This window comes from Anabrus simplex, chromosome 5 (genome assembly GCF_040414725.1).
Source record: "Anabrus simplex isolate iqAnaSimp1 chromosome 5, ASM4041472v1, whole genome shotgun sequence".
Lineage (NCBI taxonomy): Eukaryota > Metazoa > Arthropoda > Insecta > Orthoptera > Tettigoniidae > Anabrus > Anabrus simplex.
In genome coordinates this window covers 92,645,478-92,672,761 of record NC_090269.1, presented here as the reverse complement: position 1 = coordinate 92,672,761, position 27,284 = coordinate 92,645,478, and the positions used below count along the sequence as shown (strand labels likewise).

The 27,284-nt window shown below is 37.7% G+C and overlaps 1 protein-coding gene across 2 annotated transcripts in view; it reads left to right on the top strand.

Moving 5' to 3' along the window:
• The window catches only part of Ubr3 (Ubr3 ubiquitin ligase), a 526,217-nt gene that overhangs the window by 109,838 nt on the left and 389,095 nt on the right, over positions 1-27,284 (top strand). For both annotated transcript variants that reach the window (XM_068227568.1, XM_068227567.1), the window contains exon 6: positions 16,254-16,387. In XM_068227568.1, the coding sequence (XP_068083669.1) occupies positions 16,254-16,387 (134 nt within the window). The remainder of the gene's footprint in view (positions 1-16,253; positions 16,388-27,284) is intronic.

Genomic DNA, 27,284 nt, shown 5'->3' with positions numbered 1-27,284 from the left:
TTATCATAAGATTACTTTCAATACGGATTCGCAATGATTTTCATTACTTGAAAGATTGAGGTGCCGAGTGGTCAGCACGACAAATCCTCTTAGCCATTATTCTTGGCTTTCTAGACCGGGGCTGCCATCTCACAGTCAGTTAGCTCCTCAACTTTATGATATACTGTGATACATGTAATATCTTTTGGAAATCAGGTGGAGAAACAAGTTCAACAAGGTTGTTTGGTGTTCCTTGATTCACGATCTCGCTGACTGTGTATATATTACTGTGAAGCGGAGTTCAACCAATCGGATACAGTTTCTAACAAAACAGCGTGGAAAAGAATTACAGTGTGGTATTGTGTAATTTTCTGTAATTTTTTGAGGACAGCAAGAAGGCAATTACATCATATCATATATACATTATAAATCATCCATAACTAAATTATACAAGGTAATCCATATAAATCTTTACAGTTTTGATGACCTATAACTTTTGAACCAGTAATAACGAAGGTGTGCAGTCTGTCCTGAATTACTGAGTAACTGTGTTAGATTCCTCAGAGCTATAATTGTTTCCTCACCTGGTTGTTTCAATTCAATTCCTGTAATTCATGCAGTCTGCTCATGCATGCTTGTAAGCTCTCTGATGTGCCACATGATTAACCTGTCTCCTATATCAATCAGCACAATGATTCTTTGGAGAGACCAGTAAGCATTCTCGAACATCAGGTTTGTGTCTTCCATTCTCACAGAGGAGTGTGCTATTGTGTCTGGCTTTCTTACTGTTGATAAAATTGATAGTCTGGTTAATTCTGTTCTAAATGCCTGTTGTGTTTCAATCAAGGATTTAATCTAAAATACCTTTTCGCAACAAAAACACACAGCCGAAGAGTACTGTGTGCGGGTGTTATGAATGCAAAAACTAGAAACGGTGAGTTATTAATAGTCAACAATGGATGGTAGGGGTACCAGTGTAGGTTCTCCCAGAGCCACTGATATCATTAAACTCTACATCAGGTTTGCACTAGGTTCCAGAAGGTAATTATAACTCATTAGAATTGTAAAGGTTTATATGGATCACCTTGTATTTGTAGTGATCACAAAATATCTCCCCCTTTGATACTATATGTTATTTGAAATACCTTTGCATTACAATGGTTAATTAGTTCATAGTATCTTGGTATTATTTTAGATATCGCAACGTGTACTTCTTGATAAACAGCAAGTGAAACATATCCTGTAGACAAACTTCTATGTATTAAAATACCGTATTTAGCCGAATAATCCCCGCCCTCGAATAATGCCCGCACCCTCATTTTAGAAAAGCTCATTTTGAAAAAAATTAAATGAACTAAAATTCCTATCATCGGAAGAGTAACTTTGGCATAAACAAATATTTTGTATCACTCCGCGAGGTCCACGTGGTCTTTACGCAAATATCACTGCTATGAAATATATTTTCCATGAAAATGAGCAAGTAGGCCTACTTACGTGACAGGTATTTCATTAATCTTAACTTGCAGTAGGCTCAATTCCCTGTAGATGGGAAGATTCATTGTCTCTTGCATCACTAGAATCCTCTCCTAAATTACAAGTTCGTCACACTCCACGTCTAACGCCCGTGGGCGGCTGAAATATCTAATTGAAAAATAAAATCACAGTGACGTGTAATATGATCAAGATAGAATCCTCTCCTAAATTACAAGTTCATCACACTCCACGTCTAACGCCCGTGGGCGGCTGAAATATCTAATTGAAAAATAAAATCACAGTGACGTGTAATATGATCAAGATTATGCAATTAATAAACGTCAGACACATTTTAGGTTATCTAAAGCTTCCGAACATAACCTGGAATTTCCAACACATAGGTAGGACTAAAATGAATTCTCGATTATACATGATCAAGATTATTGACTTATTTTTTTGAGTGACGTACAATGTGTAGGCTATAATTGGCTTTTTCTTATTCCCTTTGCTAATGCTTTCTGCCACCAAGTTCAATAACAATTCACTCTCTTGGAAAGTCATATTAGGCTTCTTTCTCTATTCCTGCTCAATAGCGGACATAATTTATGCAAATTATTTGCAAACCCCGGATAGAATCAAAAACTTGTTTACAATTCGATAGTGGCAGCAACACGTAGTTCTTTTTCTGTATGTCAGTATGAAAAAGTGCGGTTCAAAATGAGATTGAAACGAAAACTTAGTTTTGGTAAACCGAGATGGTAAATTCTATGGTGAATACGGAAGTGAGCGTTATCCGAAATATAGGCATATCCGAGTTTTGAAAATCTAAGATATTGGCAAAAGTTACCGACGTTGGTGAACACGGGCCTAAAACACTTCTCACACGTGGTCTCTTTTTACTGGAAGTAACATGACTGATGGTGGATAATTCTTTTCGTGCAATGTAAACACTTGAAATAGACACACCGGCAAAATCTGATGTTAGTTTTGCGATACAGTAAAACCTCGTTAATTCAAAGTCTTTGTAATACAGAAATCGGACTTCCAGTTATGTGATTTCAAATTAACAGCCATCTTGTAATTCAGAAATGCCAACCCTCACCAGTTTTTGCGGATTCTGCTTTTCCGCGTACTGCCTGCTACGTGATATTGTGGCTTTCCTTAAAATGCTGAATACAAAAGAATTACGGTTTCACTCTTCAACTGTGAAACACACTATAGACACACCGAAGTGAGTGAAAGTGCGGAAAGCCACCCCTGGACGTTCCAGAAGACATGTTCTATCGTGACACGGAGAAATTTTGAATTTGAATTACTCGTAAAATATGGTACTATTTTAAAAATGTAAAGTCAGTTTAGAATTAAAAGTCTGAATTGTTTTCTGTTTAAATATGACATATAGGGACAGTTTTCTTCCATCTACGGTTGCACAAAGTAGAACTATACACTCAGCATCGAAAACTAGGTGAGCCAGGTGCGTGTTGGCAACTGTTTGTTTTTGTTTTTGATTTTGAAGTAAAGGAATTTGTGCCTTCTATACTTTATTGCACTTGATATGTCTTAATGATGCGATATCACAATTTGATGACGGACATGACTGTTGCTTGCGTAACCATTTTCAACAATACAAAATCATCTGACCAATCGGTAATAGGCTTGGAAAGTGCCAACTTCAATTAATGAAATACATTTACAAAAATTAAAAGTCTCTTCATAACATCTTGCCCCCCTTGAAAGGAGTTCTTTCAGCTAACTATTGTAATCTTATACCTATTGTAAAAACACTTATTCTGAACATATGCATTAATACAAAACTCTATACATACATATTTTTATTATTATTGAAATTATATCTTTGATGAAAAATAACACAAAGTTAAAGGTATCACAGGAAATCTTGAATTCAGTTCTCCTTGTCATTCCCTTCAATGGGAAGAGGGCATATTTTCTTGATGCTTCGGGTGAAAGTTCCACCAGCCGTCTGAACGGTGACAACCCTCACCTCACCATCTTGTCCAGGGTGAACTTGAACTATCCTACCTCTGGGCCACTCTAGAGGAGGGATGTTGTCCTCAGTTAATAGCACCAAAGAATCAACATCAATACGTCGATTGGTATCATGCCACTTGACGCGTTTTTGCAATTCCTGCAAATATTCTCGCTGCCATCTCTGCCACAACCGCTACCGAATTTTCTGCAAGTGCTGCCAACGTGACAAGTGATTATCGGGTTCTCTCAACAAATCCCTTTGCACGGGTTGCACGATCGAGTCACTTAGAAGAAAATGTGCTGGTGTTAAGACTTCTAAATCATTTGGATCATTTGGCAAGGGAGTAAGGGAACGTGAATTTAATGCAGCCTCTATATCGCAAAGAATAGTGTAAGTTTCTTCAAAAGTTAGCACGCGTCCCTGCGTTTCAGTCAGCAAATGTCTTTTCATCATCTTTACAGCTGCTTCCCACAATCCCCCAAAGTGGGGTGACTGGGGAGGAATGAAACTCCACTGTATCTGCTGCTGAGCGAGTGAGGAGGTAATGTTCGTTGACCCCTTTTCCATAAAGGACTGGATATCTTGTAGTGCGTTGGCTGCTCCAATGAAATTCTTCCCATTGTCAGAGAAAAGCTGCTTGCACAAACCTCTTCTCGCCGTAAAGCATTGCAGTGCAGCTAAGAAAGCTTCGGTCATGAGCTCCGACACCAACTCCAAATGCACTGCCTTGGTACTGAAGCATGTAAATACAGCTACGTAACTCTTGTAAGTATGAATGCGGCCCCTTCTGTGGCTTTCTCTTACAGATATTGGACCTGCATAGTCCACTCCTATGGTAACAAAGGGTCGAACAACTAACGTAACCATTTCTTTTGGTAAATCTGCCATGCGTACCTCTGGAACTGTAGGATGGTAACAAAAGCACTTCAGAGACACCTTGACAATCCTTTTCGCTTCTCTTCTGCCGCTGATAGGCCAATAGCGTTGTCGAGTTGCATGTAGCAGTTGCTCTGGGGGACAATGTTTCAGACGACGATGTTCATTTTCCATGATCATTCTGGTGATGTGATGATTTGCTGGTAGAAGCATAGGATGTCTCTGTTCTGATGTTAGCTCCAAAAAATGAAGCCTTCCTCCAACCCTAATCAATCCGTCACTATCCAGAAACGGACTGAGTGACTTTAGAGAACTCTTCTTTGGGAGGTCTTGATTATTAATTGAGCAATGTAGTACTTGAGGGAATGCTTCTAATTGTGTCCATTTGACTACCTGCTTCTCTGCTTTACAAGTTTCTTGTATTTCTAGTGAACCTTTTTTCCTTTCTGATGGTTTGAGTTTGCAGTTATAAATGAATCTTTGACAATATGCTACTATACGGCATAATTTCGGAAATGACGAGAATTTATTCAGTAGAATGCTGGTTGATGTTGCTGTCAACGTAACTGCTGTGACCTTCAGCTCTGGTAGTTCTGTTTCAAATTCTTCTGAATGCTCTGGTTGTTGACGTTGTGTGCGAAGCCAAGAAGGTCCACTCCACCACAGCTTTTTATCTTCGAGTTCTGATGAAGTAATTCCTCTTGAGAGAAGATCAGCTGGATTTTCAGTCGAAGGAACATGCTTCCAGGTGGTTGCATCAGTGGCTTCTTGAATCTTTGCAATCCTGTTTGCCACAAATGTCTTCAGCAGCCTTGGATCAGTGTTGATCCATCCCAAAACAATTGTACTGTCACTCCATAATCTGATCTGACCAATTTTTTCTTTCAAAGCACTCACTGTTTTGACAAGTTGTGCAAGAAGAAGGGCTGCCTCCATTTCGAGTCTTGGCAACGAAATGGTTTTTAAAGGAGCTACTTTCGTCTTCGCACAAAGTAAATTGGAAATGTAGAGACCACTTTGCGTTTGACAAACTACATAAATGCATGCTCCAAAAGCCTTCTCTGAAGCATCACTAAATCCAAACAAATCAAACGAGCCAGGGCAATTCCCAGGATTTATGTTTCTCATAATTCTGATGTTGTTCAGCCTTTCTAATGACGCATAATACTCGTTCCAAATCTGAAGGTGCTCTCGAGACAATGGCTGATCCCATTCAAATCCATCTACCCATAAGTGTTGCATCAACATCTTCCCTTTGATCAGTACTGGACCCACGAGTCCTAGTGGATCAAAAATCTGTGCGATTTTGGAGGCGACTTCTCTTTTGGATCTTGGTGACTGCTTTGCCAGCTCAACTCGAAACTTAAGGTAATCTTGTGCTGAGTCCCAGAGGAGTCCAAGAGTCTTACTAGCTTCACCTTTGTCTAAAACCAGTAAAGTCCCTTCGTTGCTTTTGCTCTCCAAATCCTGCAAGATCTCTTTGCTGTTGGACCTCCATTTCCTCAAATGCATTCCACCACTCTTGAGTATATTTTGTATTTGCCGCCGTAGCCCGATCACGTCTTCTAGAATGTCTCCTCCACTTAAGCAATCATCCATATAAAAATCATCGCGAATAGCCTTTGCTGCTGCTGGAAATTCATTTTCATGAAGAGTAGCCAATTCATTTAGGCATCTCATGGCATGGTAAGGTGCTGATGCTGTTCCATATGTTACTGTATTCAACTGATAAATCCTCACAGGAGCTGAAGATTCCTCTTTCCACAAAATCTGCTGCAATGCTCGATCTTCAGGATAGATGAAGATTTGCCAAAACATCTTTTCCACATCTGCCGTCATGACATACTTATGGCTGCGAAATCTAAGTACAATGTGAAAAAGATCTCGCTGTAAATTAGGTCCTGTCATGAGCTTGTCATTGAGTGATGTCCCGAGTGATGTTTTTGCCGAGGCATCAAATACCACTCTGACCTTTGTGGTGTCACTATCTGGACGTACCACTGGTTGATGGGGTATGAAGTATGAATTTGGTACATTTTGATTTTGGTTTCTTTCAATCAAGCTCATATGTCCTAGTTTTTCATATTCATTCATGAAATCTGCATAAGCTGTCTTGAGTTCAGGGTGTCTGCTTAATCTCTTGACTAATGATTCTAGCCTGCTTAGTGCGTGTTTTCTTGATTCTCCGAGGATGACATCTGGCTTGATAGGGAGCCTTACGATGAATCTACCTGTCGTATCTCTCGAAATGGTGTCCGTGAACTGTCTTTCGCATATTCTTTCTTCTGATGTGTAATGTTGAATCTCTGGAATTGCTTCTTGTTTCCAAAATTTCTCCATCTGATCTGATAATTGTTGATTGCTAATTTTCATGCATGTTGTTGTTGATCCTTGTTTGTTCTCAAAAACTTCACCACCTATAATCCAGCCTAATCGGGTGTTTTGCAGAGCTGGTTGTCTTTCAGCTTCATTCTTGGGTGGACCTATGACTATTTTCCAATAAAGTCCTGCACCAATTAACATGTCGATGTCTCCAGGCTTGTTGAATGTTGGGTCTGCCAAGCGAATGTCCTTTGGAATAATAATCTTGTCCTTCTTGATCTCCAACTGTGGCAATCGTCCTGTTATAGTTGGCAAAACTAGAAATTCTGCTTCCACCTTAAATCCGTCATTCCTTGAAGCGAGGTGTACTCTCCTAATTCTTTTAGTTTCCACTTTGGAACAGTCTACTCCAATGATCTGTGTGTTTGTCTTGACATTCGGTAAACCAAGTTTCTTATACAGACCTTCCTTTATTAGATTCGACTGAGATCCCGGATCCAGTAAGGCTCGGCATGTCATTCTTCTTCCGTGAACATCTTTCACATCAATTAGAGCTGTTGACAAAAATATTTGTGATGTTATTCCTTTCGCCAAGCTTACATTGAGTGAAGCAGGTGAATGCTGAGATTCGACACACAGGTTTATGGGCACTTGATTTTCTTTAACATTTTGTTTCTGTTTGTCATCTTCCTCAGCATGTAAAAGTGTGTTGTGAAGAAGTCCGCATTTCTTGCATTTTGATCCTCTGCAATTTCTTGCAATATGTCCTGGTTTCAAACAGTTATGACACTGTCCTTTTTCTCGAAGCAGTTTTCTTCTGTCTTCAACTGATCGTTTAATTAATTCTTCACATGTAAAAAATGGGGTGACTTCCACCACACAGATTACAGCTTGCCTAAGACGTCATAACAACTTTCTTGCTAGGTTGTCTGTCCTTTGGATTTGCCTTCGTGTTCAATGCCTTGGTTTTGTTATGATTTAAAAGCATATATGATAGGGAACGCTCAGTTCAAAATTTCAAGAAATCATCCAATGTTGGCATCTTCTCTGGAGTGTTGCCTTTCACCCTTTCCTGCCAGTCTCTTTGCTCAATGAAATCCAGCTGCTTCTTTTGCTAGATGAATAACCAATGTGTCCCAATATTGTACCGGTTGCTTCATTGCTTTTAATGAAGCCATGTGAGTTTGAATATGAAATTGTAATTGCCTGAGTGATTCAGATTTGTTCTCCTTAAAAACTGTAGGAAACTTGAAAAGTTCATCTAGATGTGTCTCGATTATCATCATTTGATTATCATATGTATCTACAAGCAAGTTCCACGCACTTGTGTAGTTTTCTTCTGAAATGGTGAAACCTTGAATGACTTTGTGTGCCTCGCCCTACAGAAGACCGATCAGATACTGATATTTTTGGATATTTGTTAGTTGAGTATCATTATGAATGTTTGACTCAAAACTGTTCTTAAAAAGCAACCATTTTGTGAATTCGCCGTTGAATTCCGGTAATTTAATTTCTGGTAATTTATGTATTCTTCTGTTATGATGTTGTGGAACTTCCTGTTGATGAACGGCGTTGTTTACTGCCGTGTTCATTTGAGCTAGTAAATTATTTTGAACATCCTCTGCTTCATCTATTATCGTTTGCAGTTGTGTAACTGCGCTGAAGTAAACAGATTCAAATAGCTCTCGCTCTCCCTCACATTCCTCCTCAAACTGTAATGCAGCTGTTTCATCAGTGATCTCAGTTTCCTCTATTTTCATTTGTACTTCTTCAAAAGAATTCCATAGCTCTTCACATTTTTAAATTTTAACCTTCGCCTCTGATTTTGACATGTCAGCTGTAATCGACTTTATTATTCTTGTTAACTTGCCTTTTACTCGACTACGCGATTGTTTCAATTTCGTTAGTTGCGACATATTGAAATTAAGGTTATGCTGTGAAAGTTCGAAGGGATTGCGTGAAGGTTATGTATAAGTTCAAAGGAATTGTGTTGCTGAATTGAGGTTATACGACAAAGGAATTTGGATCTTTTATATTTATGACAACACGAGGATCAAAGGACTTCAATTATCATTTTCTTATCATTATTATTATGTTGATCGGTGCATGTACATGTTTGTTACGAAAACATGCGCTAAGAGAAAGGCTAGAATCTAAGAGTACCGTATGTATAGCAAGGATGGTGTATAGGGACCGTGCGAATGGCGAGTGGTGCGCTCTTGCGACTACCTCAGATAACGTTTGATGGGGTAAGCTGCAAGCCAGCGCTCGAGTTAGTTCATGACGGTGTTAACTGAAAGAATGTAAATGTAAAAGTAAAACTAAACAGAACTTTCATCTCCCAGCAAGGAATTGACATTAACATTTATTGAAGGGGACTACTTCTTCAAATTAAAATGAACTAGCCGTTGTGTTCACCCTGTTTTATTATGAGACATAAGGTGGGTTTTACAGCATGGTAAGCCTCTCAGCGTTGGCCAAAAAAAAAAAAAAAAAAGAGAGAGAAAGCAATGTCTCCTCGACCCCTAATAGCGTTTGGGACCGAATACAATGTATGTTACTGTTAGTTGTCCGGCTCCATGGCTAAATGGCTAAATGGTTAGCGTGCTGGCCTTTGGTCACAGGGGTCCCGGGTTCGATTCCCGGCAGGGTCGGCAATTTTAACCTTAATTGGTTAATTTCGCTGGCACGGGGGTTGGGTGTATGTGTCGTCTTCATCATCATTTCATCCTCATCACGACGCGCAGGTCGCCTACGGACGTCAAATCGAAAGACCTGCATCTGGCGAGCCGAACTTGTCCTCGGACACTCCCGGCACTAAAAGCCATACGCCATTTCATTTTACTGCTAGTTCTCTGCATTGAAAACTTTGAAGTACATCACTGAGCAAAATAAAAAGATAAAAGTGCATATAGGTGCCCCTCAATGTGAGACTACCGGTACCCATAACGGCATATTCGGAATTAATGGCAGATAATACTGAAAATAAAACCTTTCCAGTAAGGGAATGGCAGTACACAGGAATTGCTCATGCCTTCAAATTTTCACAGTGATACTTCCTTTAGGAAAATATACAAACAGTTCACATAAGTTGATGTTCAAAACATACATGGATATCTATCTGCACTTGGGTGTAGTAGACGTGACTTGTACCTTGTTGTGTCACATATAAATACGGTACATTGCTCCGTTTCTCTTGAATAATAGGCTTTCCTTAACACGAAAAATGACACTTAATTTCCAGGAGAGAAAAGCCATTGGGATGAAATACTATCCCGTCTGGACTCGAACACAGCAATGGGTGCTCTACTTTGATGCACACTCCCACCTGTTTTAGTACTTGAGTTTGCAGTACTCAGCCACCGCAAGTTGTTCAGTGTTCCTACCGTACCTCATCGCAGGTGTGTTAAGGGATGTGGAAATTAGAAATGACCTTGCAAGCTGATCATAATCACCACTTCTCAGTGTCTTAATCTGATCAACTTGCTGGCTGGCAGATAAGCGTAATTTTCTTTGTTTGAACCATGCAGCACAGCGATATTGAAACCTTGTGTCAAATGCAATTTTGTACATCTGTTCTGTTGTAACTGTTGCACATCCTGAGGCAAGAAATCAAGATAATTCACGGGTTTGATTGATAATTTAAATAGCACCTATGGACTGCATGGGTATTCTGATTTTGTACTTCGTTCAGACACTAGATCAAATCCTCAATTTCGCTACGTTCTACAGCATCATCTATAACTTTTTGTAGAATGGAACTTGCCACCACGTAATTTTCACTCTCACATTTGGCTTTAAGCATATCAGTGTGGGCACACTCAATATGTTTTTACATGTTGGTACAAACAAGTTTTATTGAAAGTGGTTGATTCTGTTCGTTCAGCAACGTGGACGTATGGTTTCAACAGTTCTACTATCTTCTATCCTTTCGAATATAGATCCTTACGAGCACACTTAGGTTAATTTTTTCCGTTGCTGCACTATGGTTGTTTTGGAGGAGTCCCTCTCGGAGTTAATAAAGGAACACAGAGCAGCAATGTCCTTGCAGCGTTTCGACTGAGCTGCTTTGCATCCACAATCACCGTCAACAATGTTCCTGTTACTGTCAATGTGAAAATAAATAAAAATACTTATAATGAGGAATTATTTATCGCATCACGTTTAGGAATTAAATATTTTTATTATAATCTTTGAACCGTCTCATCATCATTCACAGCTTAGCCCGCCTGCGCAGGGGAAGTACACTCAAGAAGAAGTTGTCGCCATGAATTGCGGGTCGGTTGTCCTTCCTCACTCATTATTTATAAAATGAAAATCTGTCGGTATTTGAACCACAGTCGCCGGAACTTGAAGCAAGCCGCTCGCTACCTCCTTTATAATATAGGTATTAGAATAACTGAGAAAAATTGGCTTGCTTTTCGTATGTTAGCTTAGCTGCTAGCCTCTGAATTTAGTGACCGTGGTTTGAACCCTAGTGTCACTGAAGTGCGATTTTCAGTTGAAAGAATTGTGTTTCAGGAAAGGCATCCGACTCTCCGACTCTAAATTCATGATTACAACTCCTACAGGACTCAATGTATGCAATGGCCCCGCGCAATGATTCAATAATTTATAACTCAAGTTATTGTGAATAAATAATTAATTAACAATTTCCCGACATAGGAATAAAATATAGTAAATACCTTAATTTCAATGTTGTATGGTGACTGATTAATACTCGTTTCCCTTAGACACTTGCCATATATTTCTTGCCCTAAACTTTTCTTCAAGCCAAAGACATGGTTACTGCTATTTAAATCTTCACCTTTCTTTAGCGTGGATTCCCGGAAATAATCTGAGTGTTGCACTGTCTGAAACCCTACATAAATTATAGCGGTCGCTGCTACAGTCGAAGCCATTATTGTCGCTTTACCTCTTTATTTTACAAACATAAGTCAAAGGTTACTGCCCTGGTTGTAATGAACTGCACTCTCAATGGTCTCGTGAGTGCCCCATCAAACGACTGCAGCTGTTCCCGTTAGGGGCGGTAGCTACTAAAAATCTCGTGCGCGCACGGTCCCTATATGTCAAAGAGACTCACGCTCTCACAGAGATTCTTGCCTTGAGCGGCGAGGAGAATGTAAAACTTGAAATCTTGTCGTTACTTCTTTGGATGTACTAAGTACGAAAACTCGAATCGTACTTGCCTGATTACTGATTTATGCTGCAATCCGTTGAAGTTGTTGGCCTCAGCGGTCTGATTTTCGTTATGAACGAGAATGCAATATCCGTGAATGATTCCACGAATTCGAGATGTGTTGTATTTTTACTCCGATGCTTAACCTCAATTGCGACGCATTGTTTTCACTTCTGGATTTCACTTTTCATGATCTTGCTTGTATTGAACATCTCAGGTTATTGAGAGCCGTGCTGTTGGGCGCCAATGTTTGTTTTTGATTTTGAAGTAAAGGAACTTGTGCCTTCTATACTTTATTGCACTTGATATGTCTTAATGATGCGATATCACAATTTGATGACGGACATGACTGTTGCTTGCGTAACCATTTTCAACAATACAAAATCATCTGACCAATCGGTAATAGGCTTGGAAAGTGCCAACTTCAATTAATGAAATACATTTACAAAAATTAAAAGTCTCTTCATAACAGCAACCTTGACGCAAATAAAACCCGCACCCCGATTTCGTGCCTCGAATTTTTAAAAAAAATATGCAGGGATTATTCGCGTAAATACGGTATATAAAAGCCTGGGCGAATGTTGTCATTTCATCATTCATAACTACTCAGTGGAAACACAGTAATATCCTGGCGTGGGTGAGTACGGTACAATACATCCATGATGTACTGTGCCTGCCATGTGTCAGGCTCTTCACTTTCATCATTCCTGTTTAACTTATTTTGGTCACCTCTTGTTCTCACACACCCCTGACAGTAATAGATTTGTGAGGCCTGGGGAGTCTTCCATTTTTACGCCTTTTGGTGGTTAATTCGCCTGGCTCAGGAGCTGGGTGTTTATGCTGTTTTCAATATTAAAATTCATCTTAGGTAGGGGCCCCTCAGATCGATAGACATACACCAGGTCTCTCTGGATGTCATACATTATTATTATTATTATTATTATTATTATTATTATTATTATTTAATTTCCCATCTTTCCAATCTGACCTCCCTTGTTCAGCTCTTTGTTTCTTTCTGAATCTGACGGTATTGAGATTTGTGAGACCTAGGAAGTCTTTTCACACTCTTGTGTCCCTTGCCTTTCTTTTGCTTTTCTTTTGTCGGATGTCTTCTGTTTTTGTCCTATTAGTGTTAAGTGAGAATGGATGCCCACTTGTACATCCTATTAAATCAATAATCACTACCACCTAGAAAATTGGCTACGCATTTTGGGCCTTGTACCTGTTAGCTTGCATTAGGGATATGGTAATTTCCATCCCAAGTGTCGGCTGCCCCTAAGATGGTTTTCTGTGGTTCCCATTTTCACACTAATACTGGCCATCATTCACCATACCTTACATCACAGCCTGCACAATTGCTAGGGTTACACTTCTGTCAAGCTAACTTCTGTAATGCATATTTTCAGAAGATCCCCAGCCATAAGAATTATGAATATATTTGCTAAAGATAAATAACTCCACCTTGAGATAACACAATACAGTACACATTATTATTATTATTATTATTATTATTATTATTATTATTATTATTATTATTATTTCATGACTTTTTAGTAAAATTGTAAATTGAACATTATTTATTTATTTATTTATTTATTTATTTATTTATTTATTTATTTATTTATTTATTTTATTTATTTATTTTAATTTTTTAGCCAACATAGGACTACTTAGTCTGGTTTATGGAAGTTTTTCTTCTCTTTGTCAGCCCAATACTGTTTCATCCTTTCTGAATGTAATTTTCTTTTTGCTTCTGGAATCACTCTTCCTATTCTCTGCTTCTTGATTTTTGTCTGTAGTCTAGTGTGTTTATCTTTCAATACTTTGAGTGTATTGGTTTTATATTTTAAATCTTCTATTGTAATATGCAACTTTCTCATGTCGTCTTTAAGTTCTGTGATCCATGTAATATTATTCTTAATCTTACTCTTCCATAATTTTTCTATTATTTTTCTACTGATTCTATTTTCTGGTGACCGTATTAGATGCCCTAAAATTATATTCGTTTCTTTTTCATTGTGCTAGTCACAGGTTCTATTTCTTTATAAACTGTCTCATTGAAAGCTAGTCTCCAGACTCCGTTTACTTGATAATTTTTATTTAAACTGGTCTTCAATATTCTCCTTTCTAACTTGAGTACTCTATTGCAACTATGTTTGTTGTTTTGAATAATGTTTCACTTGCATATGTAATTTGTGGCTGGGTGACTGTTTTGTAGTGTTTCAATTTGGTTGCTATTGAGAGACACTTTTTATTATATGTATTCTTGGTAACGTGCTGTGCTGTAACCAGTTTATTTATTCTATTTTGCCATGCTGGTTTCTCGTTCAGGTTATATGTGATTATTTCACCTAAATATTTAATTTTTTTTTACAATTTTTATTTCTTGGTCTCCCAGCTTAATTTCGTTTGGAAGCGGAAGTTGAGTTAGCATAATTTCTGTTTTTTCAAATGAAATTTTCAAACCAATATTTTGAGCTATTTCCTGTAAAGATTTTATTTGTTGTTTTGTTTCCTGAATATCATTGGCCAGAAGAGCTAGATCATCAGCAAATCCTAGACAGTTCAAATGTATGTTATCCTTCTGGGTTCCAATTTTTATATTTTTCGAGTTGTTCTTGTACCATTCCCTGATAATGTACTCTAGTGCACAGTTAAAAAGAAGAGGTGATAATCCGTCACCCTGTCTTAAACTAGTTTTTACCAAGAATGGTTCAGAAAGTTCTCCTCTGAACTTCATTTTAGAAATTGTATTAGAGTAAGTTCAATCAATTTGATTAGCTTTGGGTGGAGTCCAAAATTTTTTAAAGTTATTAATAATGATGGTCCGTGGATGGAGTCATAAGCTTTCTTGAAATCTATGAATGTCATTGAAAGGGGCTTGTTTTGTTTTCTGTAATATGCCATGACTAGCTTCAAAGTTATTATTTGTTCAGAGCAGCTTCTCCAAGGTCTGAAGCCTCTCTGGTATTCGCCTAACTCTTGATCAAGTTGTTCTTTAATCCGGTTATATAGTTTCGTAAAGAAATTCTTATACATGCAGTCAAGGATGGAAATACATCAATAGTTGCCTGGATTACTTCTTTCATCCTTCTTATGAATTGGATTAATTATAGCTGTTGTACATTGTTCTGGGAATTTTTTTGATATCCAAATCTTCTGTAATATCATATGGAGGGATGTCTTGAGTTGCAACGCTGGCATATTTCCACATCTCTGCAAAAACTTGGTCTTCTCCACACGCTTTGTAGTTCTTCATTTCTTTAAGCACTGTTTCAACTTCTTTTGCTATAGGTGGGCTTATATTTTCTGGTTTTGTTTTTATCGCGGTATGTGTATCAATAAGAGCTTTTCAGGTTCATCACTGTTCAAGAGCTTGTTAAATGCCTCCGCCATAATTTCTGCATTTTCCTTGTTGTTGTGCGCTATTTTTCCATCTTTATTTTTCAACAATAATGTGAGGGGGTTGTATTTTTGCATTTGTTTGCCAAAGGCTCTAGAATTGGTTTTGTAATAATTTTCCTCAATAGAATATATTAAATCTTTTTGATATTTTCTCTTATCTAATAGTTTGGGTGAATTCTTTCCTGACATTCTTGAGGATCATGGTATTTTCTTCTGTTTTGTGGGCTTGAAATTTCAACCAAGCTTGATGTCTTTTTTCATGCATTATATTACAATCAGAGGTCCACCAGGCATGTCTTTTCCTTGGATTTAATAGAGCTAGATCTTCTGCATTCTGTTTAAGAATTGGTATTAGGTCATCTAAATTGTCTATTATAATTCCTGTTCTTTGCCAATACTGGGCATTCTGGATTAAGTGATAAGGCTCGTATGTCCTTTTCTCTCCAACTCTATTTTGTCATTTTCTTCTTCATGTAGTAAATTTAATCTTGATTTTAATTAAGTAATGATCTGAACCAGTCAATTGAACAATATATTAGACATTTATGCTGAAAGATAAATATTGTGGACAGGTCAGTATTTTTGTTTAACTTCAATCAGCAAATCACCTAGAATGATATTTCAATGTACAACCGCCATGACACATGTTCAACTCCCTCAGGCAAAGATAACATAGCATATAGATAGAGGGACTTATTGCCCCTAGCCCCCTGTAGCATCATTTCTGGAAGTATAGATGTAAAAGATATTACGTACGTAGTTAGGTTTGCCATCTTTTAGCATGTTACTGAACTACAAGAAGAAGAATATTATGTAGGAGAACACTACACTGTGCAGTGTAGGGTTAAGACCTTAGTGTTTTCTTCCCAGTCCTATCCCATTATTTCCATAACACCCATCTTTGTTGTTGGGATGTAAAATCAATAGCAAGAAAAGAATAAACACCACCACCATGATAAGGAGCCCCTGGAAGCTCCCAACAAAGAGAAATTTGTCTAGAACACTCACAACATTTAGACTGTTTTTCAGATTGCCCTTCATTGCAAGAACACTTGGTACATCGGACTTTCTTGGAGGAGCTGGTGTTCTGGACGGTGAAGTTTGAGTTTCCACAGAAGGTGGTGTGTCTTCTCCTCAACATGCTGCCTGACCCTGACTATAAGGTATGTTCTAAAGAAGTATATTGAGCCCTTATTGAAGTGCTCATTTATAATAAGTCATTTATTCGAATGTACAGAGAATATTTCATTTTAATAAGTCTCAGTTATGGTAGGAAGTGCTCATTTATAATAAGTCATTTATTCGAATGTACAGAGAATATTTCATTTTATTAAGTCTCAGTTATGGCAGGAAACGTCTACATTCAGCAGTACATGTCTCAATTTCTGCAGGGAGCTTGGAGCTCAGGTTTGTTTGCTCGCCAGCTAAGTTTAGGAGGAGGAATTTCGACACGACTTGCACAAAGCAGAACAAGGAAACAATAGAACTCCGTCGGCCAGACCAACTGACAACATTTTGGAGGCCCGGCGAGAGGCTACAGGAGCTGCAAATATACGTTTGAAGTAAGCATTGGGTATGCAATGTGTTGAGCCAATGAAATGAAAGAGCCACAGTCAATTTGGCTAGGCATTGGTCTATGCGAGTGATGGCCCCGATCAAGGATACAACAGCGTCTTATGTGACGAATTGATAAAAGCGATAAGCGCGTGGGCTAGCTATCCTATTATTTGGCGAGATTCTGTGCAGGCAACATCGGGAGAAGTATTATTTACGCGAGTGCGGGCCAGAACTTATGCTTCTTCATCGTGTGGGGGCTTGAACTTTGATTTAAGACGCTCAGTCTGCATTTCAATTATTCAAGATGTTAAACTTTTGAGAATGGCTTTTATTTTTCGATTTCCGGAGGGAAGAATAGTTTCCAGATAGTCATTCAATGTTTAGTAGCTTGCCAGTGTAAACATATTTTAAGAGGACATCATATTCAGTAATTTCTAGTCCAGCATTTAAATGAGAAATATTTGACCTAGTTACGGGATTAGATAAGAGAAGTTGTTCCACGACTGAATGGTAACTGGTTTCACGGTCAGTGGAAATTACCCCGGACGTAGTATTCTAGTAACTGGCTGGTTTACTCTTGACCCAGTTCCCTAAACCGTGAACAAGGGGATGTTTTAAGAACAACATCCAGAAGCAGCGACGGGGACTATAAGATCACCACTTCAACGCCAGGAGAATGGAGACCCAAGGGCTGCTCCGATTCTTTACTGAAGGCACCACTTTCGATATGGCTAACTAAAACTATTGGGTGCCGGCTGTCCTGAAAGGCTGGCGATGATAAGTCAACAAAATAAATGAGTACAGAATTTTCAATGTAATTATGTGAGTTTGAACGTGTTCTAATGTCGCAAAAGAGGATAGGTTAGTTTTGATATTTAATTTTAGTAAATTTAGCTTCTTTTTTTTTGGAAGGACTACGTCCTATTTAAAGTAAATGTTAGGAAGCTTGTTAATTTAAATATAATTGTAATGTAAATGTGGACCATTTGCATAAGGTCACAGCTTGCTTTCTTTCAATTTGATTCAGTTATTTAGCTGAGTGGTTAGCAACATTTCTTTTACGAGTCAGTTTCTTATTTTAGGCTCTTTTATTTTTGATTTGTTTTGCTTTGATGTTTGAGACGCAATGTATGATATGTCTTGGGGCTTAAAAGTAAATGTAAATAAGAATTTAAATTAAAGTCAGGAAGGACTAGATTTAAGTATTAAGGGGGAGCTCAGAGCGTATGGAAACATGCTATCACGTTTTCTGGGATTTATTGCATGATGTGTGAATGAGATTGTGCGAGACAGTGGAGTTTGGATCCACAAATTTTGATAGCGCCATCTTCACGACTATTTTGAATATCAAGATGAGTGTAAATTAGTAATTGAATCACGAGTTCCTCGAACGCAGTTTCGTATTTCAAGTTCCGAATAATAAGAATCAATTTTCTGTAAAAGTTTTTATTATTATTATTATTATTATTATTATTATTATTATTATTATTATTATTATTATTATTATTATTATTATTAATGCGAGTTTTGGCGTAGGGATGTGGCGACCCCATCGCCCAGTGGGAAACCACTGCAATCAGCTACCCGAGTATTGGCGGGAAAACCATAACATATGCGGAGTATGGAGGAAATGCCTACTCCCAGTCCTGAACAATTAGGATGAACTTGTAGCACTTCATTCATCACCAATTCATACTTCATTAATCACCTTTCCAGATCACATCTGGAATTGTAAAGCCTGACCTTGGTCAGAAATGTTTCGATCGAAAGATCAGACAATCAATGATGATGAGTCTTCTAATGAATAAATCCACCGGTGTGGACAAACAACAACAAGGATCTGCACAAAGACACCACTCGGAATCGGTGGGGTGTCAAGTAGAAGACCTAGGCGAATCGGAGCGCCTGGAAGCCCAACAGACAATCGACAGACAGCTGACAGACAGTGGACTAACCCAACAATGTAAGAAGAGACTTAAGTTCAACAAATCAGGAAAATTTTCATACTTTGCAACATTAAACATTAATTCACTAAGTAAGGTGGGCAAGTTGAAACATTTAACTGATGTGATGGACCAACATAGGATTTTAATAATGGCTTTACAAGAACTTAGGAACACAGACCAGGACCCAATTGAATCAGGAGGTTATCGTCTCTACAAAGGACCTCCAGGAGAAAGAGTAATGAAGAATGTCCCTCAATTTGGTGTAGGTTTTCTTGTTCATAGTAGCATAATAGACTCAATTGAAGAATTTTCTTCAAAATCTTCGAGGATGGCACTTCTAACAATTAAAGTAGGGAATAAAACTTATACTTTAATAAATGTCCATGCACCAACAAATGACAAAAACAATAAAGATAGAGAAGGAGTTGAAAACTTTTGGGAGGAACTTGATTACATATTAGCGAAGATCCCTGATGAGCATATAAAAATCTTACTTGGAGATTTCAATGCTAAAATAGGCAGAGAAAAGAAGTATCGCACAGTTGTAGGAAAATGGCCAGCTCATAAATTAACGAACAAAAATGGCCAAAGATTAATTGAACTTTGTGCAGATCATAGACTCGTTTTGGAAACCACCAGATTCATGAGGCGACCACATAAACTTATGACATGGAAATGCCCTAACGTAAAATTGGGAGAGTTTCAGATTGATCATGTTGCCATGGATAAAGATTATCATAAAGAAATTTATAATGTCAGAGTCCTCCGTGGGGTAGACATTGACTCGGATCATTATATCTCAAAAATAAAAATCAAGTTAACACCAAAAAGGAAACACAAACATAATCATCTCAAAGCAAGGAGAAATTATGATCCCAGTTACTTAATAAATAATAAAATATATTTAGAGAGATCCAAAACACCTTTAAATGACAAATTAGAGACAATGATCAACAAACTTAAAACCATAGCTGAAGAAATTGCCCCAATCAAAAGGAGAAAGAAACATGCGTGGTGGAACGAGGAATGTGACAAAGCAATTCAAGCAAGACACAAGGCATGGATAAATGATCAACAGAGGAAAACGGAAAAATCTCGAGAAGAGCTAATTAATGCCAGAAGACAAACAGCTAAAGAAATTAGGACAATTAAAAGGAATTATCAAAAGGAAATGCTTAGCACTATAGAAGAAACATTCAATCAGCATAAAACAAGAGACTATTACAAAACATTCAAGCAATATCAATCTAAATTTACCCCTCCCACACTTATGTTAAGAAATAAAAATGGTAAAATGGCACACAATAATCAAGATAATGCTAACATTCTTGCAGAATACTTTAAAGAGTTACTTAATTGTGAGGATCCTGTGGAACATTTAGAATTTGATCCTAACCCAAAAAATAAAACTCCATTACAAAAGATTATACCACCAGTTTACAATGAAGTGAAAACGGCAATTAATGCACTTAAAAACTACAAAGCAGCAGGAGAGAATCAAATAGTAGCAGAAATATGGAAGAATGCTAATGATCAGACTATTCAAAACCTACATAAATACATCATTGATATTTGGAACACGGAGAAGCTTCCTGAGGAATGGAATACAGCGATAATCCACCCGCTGCACAAGAAAGGTGATCGCTCCGATCCAAATAATTATCGGGGGATATCCTTACTTGATATTACATACAAGATTTTATCCAAGATTATATACACAAGAATCCAAGAACAACTCGACCAAGAACTTGGAGAATATCAGGGAGGATTTCGACCAGGTAGAAGCTGTCCAGATCAAATCATTAGTTTAAAATGGATAATGAAGCACCAAAGAGTTCGAAGTAAGGGTCTGGTCATCACGTTTGTAGATTTTAAAAAAGCATACGACAGTATTCATCGTGACTCATTATTAAAAAGCCTTAAAGAATTTGGCTTACATCAAAAACTTGTTAACCTCATTAATATGACTTTTAAAAATACGAAGGCAAAAGTTAAATTTAGAGGTGAATTATCAGAATCATTCACTATAAGAACTGGACTTCGACAAGGAGACGGACTTTCACCATTGTTATTTAATTGTGCATTGGAGAAGGTTATGCGTGAATGGAACAAGAAATGCCAACCAACTATCAAGATCGGTAGAAATATTAAACTCAACTGCCTTGCTTTTGCGGACGATTTAGCATTACTTGCAAATACAATAGAAGAGGCTAAATTTCAAATTGAACAACTAGAAATTATAGCTAAAAAAATGGGATTACAAATTTCATTTGAAAAAACAGAAATGATGCCAACTTTTAAAGTTGATTTACCAGTTATTCAGCTGAACAGTAATAAAGAGATTAAAATTGTTCAGAAATTCAAATATCTTGGGGAAATAATAACATGGAACACAAATGAAAAAGAAGCAATAGAACACAGAACAACTAAATTTAAACAAGCACAAAGACTTACCTGGCCAACCTATAAAAAAAAATCTCTTTCGATAAACGCTAAGCTGAAACACTATAATTCCATAGTTAAACCAGAGGCAACCTATGCTAGTGAAACTTTATTCAAATTAAATGTAAAATCTACAACAGACAAATTACAGAAAACTGAGAGAAGAATTCTTAGAACAATTATTAATAAAAAACACCAAGTTGATGGACAGTGGAGATTGTTGCCTAACAACATTGTCTATCGTGAATGTGAATCAATAATATCTACAATGCGTAAAAGAAGAATTTCCTTTTTCTGTCACATATCAAGATTAGCAGACACCAGGATATTGAAACAACTATTCGATTACTTTTTGAAGAATAAAATCAATAATAATTGGTTCAAAGAAGTTCAGGACGATTTGGAAGAATTGGGTATAACTCGGCAACAAATCAAAGACAGAAAAGAGAAGAGGATTTTGAAGAACAAAAGCATAAGTCTCAAACTAAAAGCAGTTGAACGGAAACAATATACTATATCGGACACACAAAAGGCTTCCAGGTCGGAGAGGATGAAAAAGTTCTGGGAGAAGAAGAAGAAGAAATTAACTCAAATGTATTGATTTCAGTGCTCCAATGTGGGCGTAAAATATGTAAATAATAATGCGAGTTTCTAGAGTTGTAAGATTGAGATATTTCAGTAACTGTCCGATGTTCAGACATGATCGTTTGTCTATGTGGCAATTTCCTAGTTTCATATTATGATATTTATTACAGTGTTGGCCACTTTATTATTCATGTTTAACTTTACAAACGTGATTGCTTTGATTTGTGACCAGCACGCTCTTGTTTCTATTCATGCAAGCGAATGTTAGACGGCGTCATTTCATATAATTTTCCAGTTTTGGAAACTTTAGGACAAGTGATATGGCTTAGTATGATTTTGAGTAAGAGGACGCGTTCCTCATTTAAAAGGCCTGCATCTTCGTATTTTTGCGACTTGCCTTGGGTAGATTGTTGAGCAGCGTGTGTAAAGGGTTGGACCCTGTTCCTTGTTCTGGGCGACTGTCTGGATTAGTGACTGAGGAAAACATTGAAGCTGTGAGGAAAATGTTGCAACAAGAGAGGCGGTTGACATATCGGCAGGTAGAAGAGACCCTCCACATCCCCTGCACCAGCTATTCATTCATTTCTACTCCTGTTAGAAAGGTTTGTTCCCTTTGGGTGCCCCATTCACTTTCAGAGGAACAAAGGCCACATCGAGTGAAATGGTGCCGAAAAATGCTAAAACAGTTTGAAAATGGGACTTCGCGTAACGTCAATAGCATCGTTACAGGTGATGAAACTTGGCTTTATTATTACGATGTCCCAACAAAATCCTAGAACAAGGTGTTGCTGTTTGAAGATGAGGTACTCCTGTGACTGTGTAAAAGTCAAGGTCAGTGAAGAAAAGGATGATTGCAGTATTCTTCACTAAACGGGGCATCCTGGCTTGGGGTGTGCTAGAAACACAAAGGACAGTCACTGCGAAGTGGTACAGTGAAACTTGTCTGCCTCAGGTCATCCAGGGTCTCAAGCAGCTCCGTCCAAGGTCACGGCTCAACACTTGGCTCTTGCATCACGACAATGCTCCAGCACATCTTGCTAAGGTAACAATGGATTTTCTTGCCAGATCAGGGTTAACTGTGCTTGATCACCCTCCATACAGTCCTGATCTTGCCCCATGTGACTTCGCACTCTTCCCAGAAGTGAAGATGAAGCTGAAAGGGCAGCATTTTGCATCTGACGAGGAGCTTCTGGCAGCATGGGATCAATAGTGTGAAAATGTAACCGAAGAAAAGTGGCAGAGTTGGTTCAGTGACTGGTTTCGACGTATGGAGAAGTGTTGTATTGAGTGTGGTGGAAATTATTTTGAAAAAGTCTAAAGCGTTCACTCACATTGCAAAACTTTCTTAGTGCCCTTTGTATGGCATCATGTTTTTGTTTCTTTTCCAACCCACATTGTTCTGTTGTGCTCATGAGGTTGCTCATGATTCAGGGCACATATATTTGTAGGATATTTTACCACTCAGCGTGTTATATATTGTTCAGTTAGATTAGTTTTTCGTCTTCCCTTTGCGCATTGAATCACGTCTTTTCTTAAGATTAGGGGCCCCTACTGCAATGTCAACTGTGCAGGAAAGGGGAACGTACTCATCTACAGTGAAAGTGTTAACAAATATAAAGCCAGGTGCGTGGTGCGAGCACGCAAGCCAGTGTGTTAAAATTAATGATACTTCAAGATTTGATTTGATATGTTAAGTAGGTGTGTCGGCATACAATTGTATATTTGTATGATTTTATTTTGATTCTCAAGATGGTGTTTATCAAGCTGAAAGAAAAATTCTGAGTCATGTAAAAATTTGGATCATTTGTTACTTTTGCTTTTTTTTTTTTTTTTTTTCATATTTTTCTTGTTTATTTTAATAAACAGATTTTCCTCCAAAACTGGCGTCATGCTTTGCCTTGCTTTATTTATAGCCTTTAGTTAACCTCACCATGCCATATTAGTTATGTTCACCATCAAATCCAGGGTGTATGTAATTTTAGGGCAGTTTTTTTTTTTATCATAGTTCGAACTGAGCATCCCTGGGAGTGGCTAACTAGTCTGGGGCAAATTACCTTGATGGTAGAAACGGGGACAGTATGTGAGTTATTAGTATGGAGTACTTGGCATAACAAGAATATGCTGTGACACGCCCCCTCCACAAGTGATAATAAAATGGTGTCCGGCTAGTGACACCATGGGGTAAGCGTATCACAACAAGGAAGCAATAAAATTAAAATGCAACCAAAACACCAAAATAAAATTAAAACAAATGTGGAAGACTGAATATATAACACAAGGGGACCCATTTCCCAAGGAAAAAAAGGGGTGGAATCAACAAGGGGAACCAGAACAAGCATCTACAAGAAAACACGTACACCCTTTTCAAAAAACAATACTATAATTAACTCAAACATCACTACAAACTATTACATCATTAGTACCAAATAACTATATGAAAAGGATTCATTTGTCTAGCTAGAAAAAAAACTTTAGTTTCAAGTGAATGAAAATAAATTCATAGGGCTAAGTCATATCTCCAATACCCTTTTAAAATACCGTAATTTGGGTTAAATTTAGAGCTTGGTAAATAAGAATTAAAATAAGTTTGGTAAATTTTTGCTCGGTAAATAAGAAAAATATAATTTGTAAATACTAAGGTGAGGTTTTTAACAATAAATATACGCTCTCTTAATATGAATAACTAAATAAATAATTTAGGTAAATTGTACTAAATCAACCAAACATATTTTTGAAAATGAAATACGAACCTAAGGGACCTAATTAATAAAGGAGTTCCATAACTAAAACTAAATGTATCATTTTACCTGATATCTACATTTAAAATAAATTAATTTTCTAAGGTTCATTATTAGTGGAAGGTTCGAACACCGAACGCATAATAGCAAATGGTAAATGCAAAACGCGTCGCCCAAATAAATCACAAGGGCATCACTGGCCAAAAATAGCACATCCCCAAAAAGAACCAAATAACATAGTAAAATTTAGCATCACCAAAATAAAACCACCAACAGAAGGAAACGAGAAGACATCGTTCATCTGCCGTACACTTGAAGAGAGAATCGGTCAGGTAATACCAAAATTAGTAATCGCATACTCAAATACACACTCGTAAGAGAGCAATAACAATGGGCCTAACCCCACGGAATACAGAAGCAGACTCCCATGCGATAAGATAATAATACGACGGTTACGTAACGACCACACAGAGATAAGAACCGATAACCAACAGTGACAACAGCAACGGATAGAAGAGATAAGGGAACCCAACAAAGCAAGAAAGATGAACGTAATAAGCCTTCCATTAACAATGTCCTTACATACTACAGAAACACTACTCGTAAAATGAATAACAACGAAATTTTGTTGTCACCAATAGTCCAAAATATACTTGTCTAGCAAAATATTTAATAATAATAATAATATACTATTTGGGAAAATTAGTGTCAATGGAGGTTGCTCGATGCACCATTCAAAAGTTCCCTTACTGAGGAGAAACGAACCCGTAATAAAATGAAAAAAAGAAAATAGAACAAGAAGTCACAATATAATATAACGTCACACACCGGCAGAATTTACAAGCACGGCAGCAATAATTCAAAAGAAACACAAGCGTGAAGGGAACGTCACAAGAAACACACCAAATAAAGCAGAAATAAAATAATAAATATGAAAAATAAAATGGAAAAGACCCAAACACACACAGGGTTTAACGGACGTAACAGTACACATACAACGGCTCCAATATACAAGAGCACATGGCGAAAAGAACAGACCTAAACGACGCCTCCCAAAAATAAGTAGTTCACACTACAAGGCGCCCACAAAATTTAGCAAACATATCCACAAATAAAAAGAAGTAGTACCTACATGAATGACGAACACAAACACAAACTAATTCGTAAGTGAACCATGCATTGAACAACACCATGTCACACGACTAAATTAACTCAACCTTAACTGCTACATACTTTACATCAAATTAAAATACAATAAATATTTATATGTACAACTAATCCCTAGCAAGGGATTCACCACACTGTTTTATCCTATTCCCATGGGAAGTAAATGCATCCTGCAATATAACGTAGGCATTACAAGCCGTCTGACACCAGTCAGTTCAAAAAGCCGTCAAGCAAGCCGGTGGTCGTAATCAGACTGCACAGCACACGGAGCACAGGCGTGAAAGTAGAGTCAGGCGCTATCTGTCTAACAGCGTTCAAACTCACTACAGATTCCATAGCGCGCCGATAGGTCGCGTTAATGTACACTTCAGGCAGTTGAAGGCACTATGTTACAAACCTAGGAATGTCAAATGTGCCATGCAAACGGCCCAGCAACACATACGAAAAGTCCAGATATGTTATACAGATACAAAGACGTACACCGACAGATTTCAAGTTTATTTATTAATTGTAACGCCACAGCTGTAATCCTTTCCCCTCAAATTAGTATCTGCTGGTACTTACCATCTACTTGTATTTACATCCTGCTTGTTTCAGCACTAAACTCGTACAATTATATTCGCCAAGTATTAGGTTCACTAGGTGTTTTCAGCCATGAAATGACCAGTGTTTTGTTTTGGTGTGCCAACGGCCTCTCCTGTTGGATTGCCACAGTTTTCCAGGACGTTGGTGGCTCGTGTGCTGATGGGACATGAATGCAAGCCTCCTTTGTAGGACAGTGCGGTGACTGTGCATTAGGATAGATGTGTACCTCCACTTGTATTAATTCTTACATTTGGCTTTTATATAAAAAATCCCACAAGGACACCATACATAATCTGATTTCATTGATTGTGGATTATGTACATATTTAGTTCATGTATCAGGAACCAATCCAGTATATCAGGAATTTCAATCAGTCGTGTTACCTATCACAATTTTATAATTGTCGACCGAATATAAAAACCGGGCTAAGTACCAAAACAATCAAATTCCATTTTATTGCTAAAATATGGGCTATGTGCCTATGCCTGTGCAGTAAAAACCAGGCTATGTGATATTCAGTCTGCAAGTAGTTCAAACTTTAGCCACAAGAATTCGCCTGGGTCTAAGTGCCACCTACCATGTATCAAAATCCGGGCTAAGTGCCAACCGCAATGTGACTGGTTTTGTAGTTACTTGGACGTCTTGGAGGTTATTGTGTGCTGCTTTTTGGCACGAGTTCAGTGTTTTAAGTGTGTTGTGGTGTTTTAATAATGGATGCACCTAAAAAAAGCGCTGTAAAAATGGAGAAGGAAGTGCTTCCCAATGTAAGAAGAAGCGGATGTCGGAGGGGAAAAGTTATGATGAAAATATAAAACAAACAGTTCCTGCCTATTGAGGTAGGCCTAGAATGCTAATGTTAACCTTATAGGCTATCTTTATTCCAAGATTGTGTGAGTAGGCCTAAGATTGTTTTAAGGCTTTAGTTGTTTAGTTGTACTGTGCAGAGTAACTTAGCAAACAGGTTATTTTTGGCAATAATAGTAATGCCTCTAATGACTTGTTGGTTTATTTTTACTTTTAGGTTGTATGCCGATGCCGTT